The 3991-nt window shown below is 36.4% G+C and overlaps 1 protein-coding gene across 1 annotated transcript in view; it reads right to left on the minus strand.

Annotated features, from left to right (window-relative positions):
* Positions 1–524: 524 nt before the first annotated feature.
* Positions 525–3991, minus strand: part of LOC107082442 (golgin subfamily A member 7B-like) — a 7790-nt gene continuing 4323 nt past the window's right edge. The window contains exon 5 of the mRNA XM_015371124.1: positions 525–3383. Coding sequence (XP_015226610.1) covers positions 3300–3383 — 84 coding nt within the window. The 3' untranslated portion in view covers positions 525–3299. The remainder of the gene's footprint in view (positions 3384–3991) is intronic.

Genomic DNA, 3991 nt, shown 5'->3' on the forward strand with positions numbered 1-3991 from the left:
CTTGGTCTCGCAATGCATCCTGGGATATCCGAGGATACCGAGGATACATCGGACCCATCCTTCAAAACGGGCAAAAAGAAGGACGCATTTTAAGACTGTGTAACGAGGACTCTTGGAATCCGACCAGACCTCGGCGCCGCGCTATGACGTAATCGGCCTTCAAATCTGGCACTCTAAGGACGCCTCCTAGGTTTTCGAACAGAGCAATGGTGTCTAATCAGCATCTTGATATGGCACACCAGTGAGGTGAGATGGATTATCTAAGCAAAGGAGAAGTGCATGACTGAATGTAGTGTAAAGTGGACAAGTCTAATGACTTGAAAAGGCACTATATGAGAGCAGGCCACTTACCATATTTGCAGGAAATTTTGTATGTGGAAATAGTTTTAGACCTTCGAGTTCATCTCATTAAAAAAAAGTGTTGCATTTATATTTTTGTTGAGTATAACTTTTTTACTTTTACAGAAATCCGCCATATTTTATTATATATAAGAAAACACAGGATTATTAAAGAATGTGATGAAACAGTTTTATTTGACACATATTTAGACTTTTATGCCACATGTTTCAACTATCAATATGAAAACACGTACTTTCACAAAATAAAAGTGACATTCACTTTAGACATTTAATGTTCTTTGGAAGTGTGTCCATGAATCAGGGAAGGGCAGCTGTACCTTTAAAATAAAGATTTAGGAAGACTTTTTGATCCATCGTTCCCCTCCTTACATCCAACCTAACTCACAGTGAGTCCTTGCATAATCTAATTATAGGAAGAGTCTGGCTCATTAAAACAGAGAAGGTTGCTTCTCATAAACTGCAGGTGTCTGCATGCCTTCAAAAGAAAAATGAAGATTTAAGAGTGAAAAGTACAGAGAATCTGCTACATTATAAACTTGAATAGTTTGACATTCATCTGCCTTTGCGCAGTGTTTAAAAAGGAGGTCAAAGAAAAGGGAAATTCTCAACACTGGTCATGTGAGGTTTTGGCAAGTGAACTTTTCACTGAGTAAAAATGTCTCTGGAGTCAGTTTGAATCACAGAAAACACAATGTTTACAAAAATCCTCTTCCCGATGTGCAGAGCTAATTTGAATGAGGTCAGCAAAGCATCCGGATTGGCAAGGGGATCTTTGTTGTGCAGCTACTTGGTGTAAGTTGAGGTATAAGGTTAGGTGAAGCTTGTGGTTGTATTTGGCTTGGCACCTTTCTCTTTGTGTCTTTCCTTGAAGAGGGCGGAAAGTTAAGAAACGGTGCAGTCAGATGGAGAAAATATGGCTGTATAGACTTTTTAGATCCTTTTGAACACTTCTAAAAGAAAAAGAGAGGTAAAAAATGGTCCCATTGAGCAATTGTTGTCAAAACTAATCCAACATATAGGTACACGCTTACGTCAAAAAAAAAAAAAAAAAAGGCTTTTTCTCTAAGTTGGTTTCAAAGCTAAACCAAAACCAGAACCAGTTCTTTCACTAGCAGGTGTTCTTAAAAAACTAGTTAAGGACATGTTGGCTTTTCTTTAGCCATTGAGCCATGTCACTGTAATAATGTTTTTAGTGGGACTCAATGTTTGTGGAATCCACTAACCAGCCTTTTTGACCTCTGAGCCTTATTAATAAATCCAGCTGGGTTTTCACCTGAACAATAAACAGGAGTCACAAAAAGGAAGGTCTTTCAGGAAGTGTCGGAGCAGAATCTACCTCCTAAGAGGGCTGAAATGTTTTGGAGTCCAGGGGGTACTTCTGTACACTTTTTTGACCCTGCGTTTATTTAGGGGCCAGTAGCTTATCAACTGAGAGAAGGCAGTTAGATAAGGTATTCAAGAAGGCCTCCTTTGTCTGAGGATGCTCCTTGCTCCTAACTGTAGCTGTAACTCCCCCACTCTGAATCAATAAAGGATTGTTTATTATATTTTAAATGTAAAGTAGGATTTAAACTCCACAAAGTCTAATAATATATAATTGAAAATTGTTTAAAATAGTAATTGCGATCAAAGCTTTTTGCAGTGCACCCAAACAGCCTTTGCTGTAAGAGCTTAGGTTCTTTATCCTTCAGGCTTTAACCTTGCGTTTTTAGTATCTGTTCATGTATTTAATGGACATAAATCTATGCTGTTTAGTTCTTGAATTTTTGGCTTTTAACTTTTATTTTAGTCTTCTATTTCAGTAAGTTTTACTTGTTTTTGCTCAATGTTTTCTGCTTTTGTATGCTTTCCAAATTTCCATTGAACATAAAAAGGAACATACTGCTTTCCTTCTAAATTCAACCAAAATGTTTTTGGGGAGAATTTCAATCTGATAAAGCCCCAGAAAGGTTTTTCATGGACATCAAGAGTTTGTATGTACTGAGATTGCAATACAAGCTTCGTTCCAGCTTTTGCAGCTACAATGGAGTGATCTATTGATGCCCTTAATTAGCGGTAAATATCATTTAAATTTTAACAATTGTCTGCTATAAGAGGTTTTCCTTAAAAAAACAAACAAAAAAAAGGTTTTTGCATCACATCTTTTCTGATTAATTCTAAACTGGTTCTGCTGACTCTATTAAAAGCATTTGAAACCAGGCTCTACCTGCTCCTATTAAGTCTAATATATTTTGTAGAGTGGCTAAATTAGTATGGATGGCCAGGCTAAAGAACCGGTGCAAAGCAGGAACTGGCTTCTTATCAGCCATTCAGAATCTTTGGTATTGCAAGACTTGGCAGTAAATATTAGAGCATTTTTACCAATCTATAAGCTTGTTGTTTGTGGTTAATTTAGCTTCTAATAGGAAAATAAGTTTGTATATTGGCTAATATTTGTTCTGAGACTTGCTTGCATATGTTTTTAGAGCATCCAGACTTCTCCTACAATCTAAAGCAAAGTATGTTAACTGCTGTTCCTAAATTGATTTCATTAGGTTCAACAATTCAGAGCTACTTCAATTTTTGACAAGAACATAAAGATATAGAAATCACAAAGGTACAAATCATTGTAGTTACAATGCTGGTACACTATGGGGCTTCATTTTATGACAGCAAAGCATATGTACCCTTTTGGGACCATTCTTTTCCTTGATTTTTTTACTTTGATACATTGATTTTGTAAATCCTATTTGAATAGCATTGTTACATGTACACATCTTTAAGAAAAAAAACACCAAAGTGCGGGTCTTGTCTGCAGTGGAGCAATGTTTGTGATGAGCGGTCATGGACACTAATATTTTTATGGAGGCTGGTGAGTGCTCAGTGTGAACGGGAAGGCTGTTGGAATATGGGTGTTATTATTGTCCTAAGTTTTCCTGCAGGGCAAGCTTTGCACCTAGTCATCGAGCGGTGCTACCGGACACAGAACTGCTGCCGGAGCTGGAGCCACTGGAACCTCGGTCTTCATAGATGGATATTTCAATCTGGAGAATGTGGTTAGGGATGAAAACATAGTATGACCTATTATTTAAAAATGTGTGGGAATGTTTATGCTAGAAAAACTCTTCTGTAGCTGCAATGAAGAAGCAGTTTAACTCTAGTTGAAAAGCTCTGCTGTCTTTTCATGCATTAAGGTTTCTCTGATGTTGAAAAAACATTTTATAGAAATTCTTTAATTAAATAGTTGAATAAGTCCCCACAGGTAAAATCAAGTAACATGCTGTAATCAACTTCTCCTCACCTAGTACTGCATGGATTTTTTTCCTTTTCTAAAACATGCTTAAAGTTGACTTTAAGAACAGCTTTGACACTTAGTTTAGTTTTAAAATATAAAAAAATGCATGTTTTAGGAAAAGCAAGGTCTGCACTGTTTGAGAAAACCCTAAAAACACGGTAATTAATCAGAATGGTTGTTTTCCTTTATAAAGGCAATGCTTCATTATTATGTAAGATATAAGACACTCTTATCAGGATGAAATTAGGACTTGCTGTTTTTGTAATGTAGAATTTTACTGCTATTTTCATATCAAATAAAACTGAATGGCTCAACCTTTTTGCTCGTTATTGACAAAATAAGATACATAGGAATGCA

Source organism: Cyprinodon variegatus, unplaced genomic scaffold, assembly GCF_000732505.1.
Source record: "Cyprinodon variegatus isolate N-32 unplaced genomic scaffold, C_variegatus-1.0 Scaffold54, whole genome shotgun sequence".
Taxonomy (NCBI): Eukaryota; Metazoa; Chordata; class Actinopteri; order Cyprinodontiformes; family Cyprinodontidae; genus Cyprinodon; species Cyprinodon variegatus.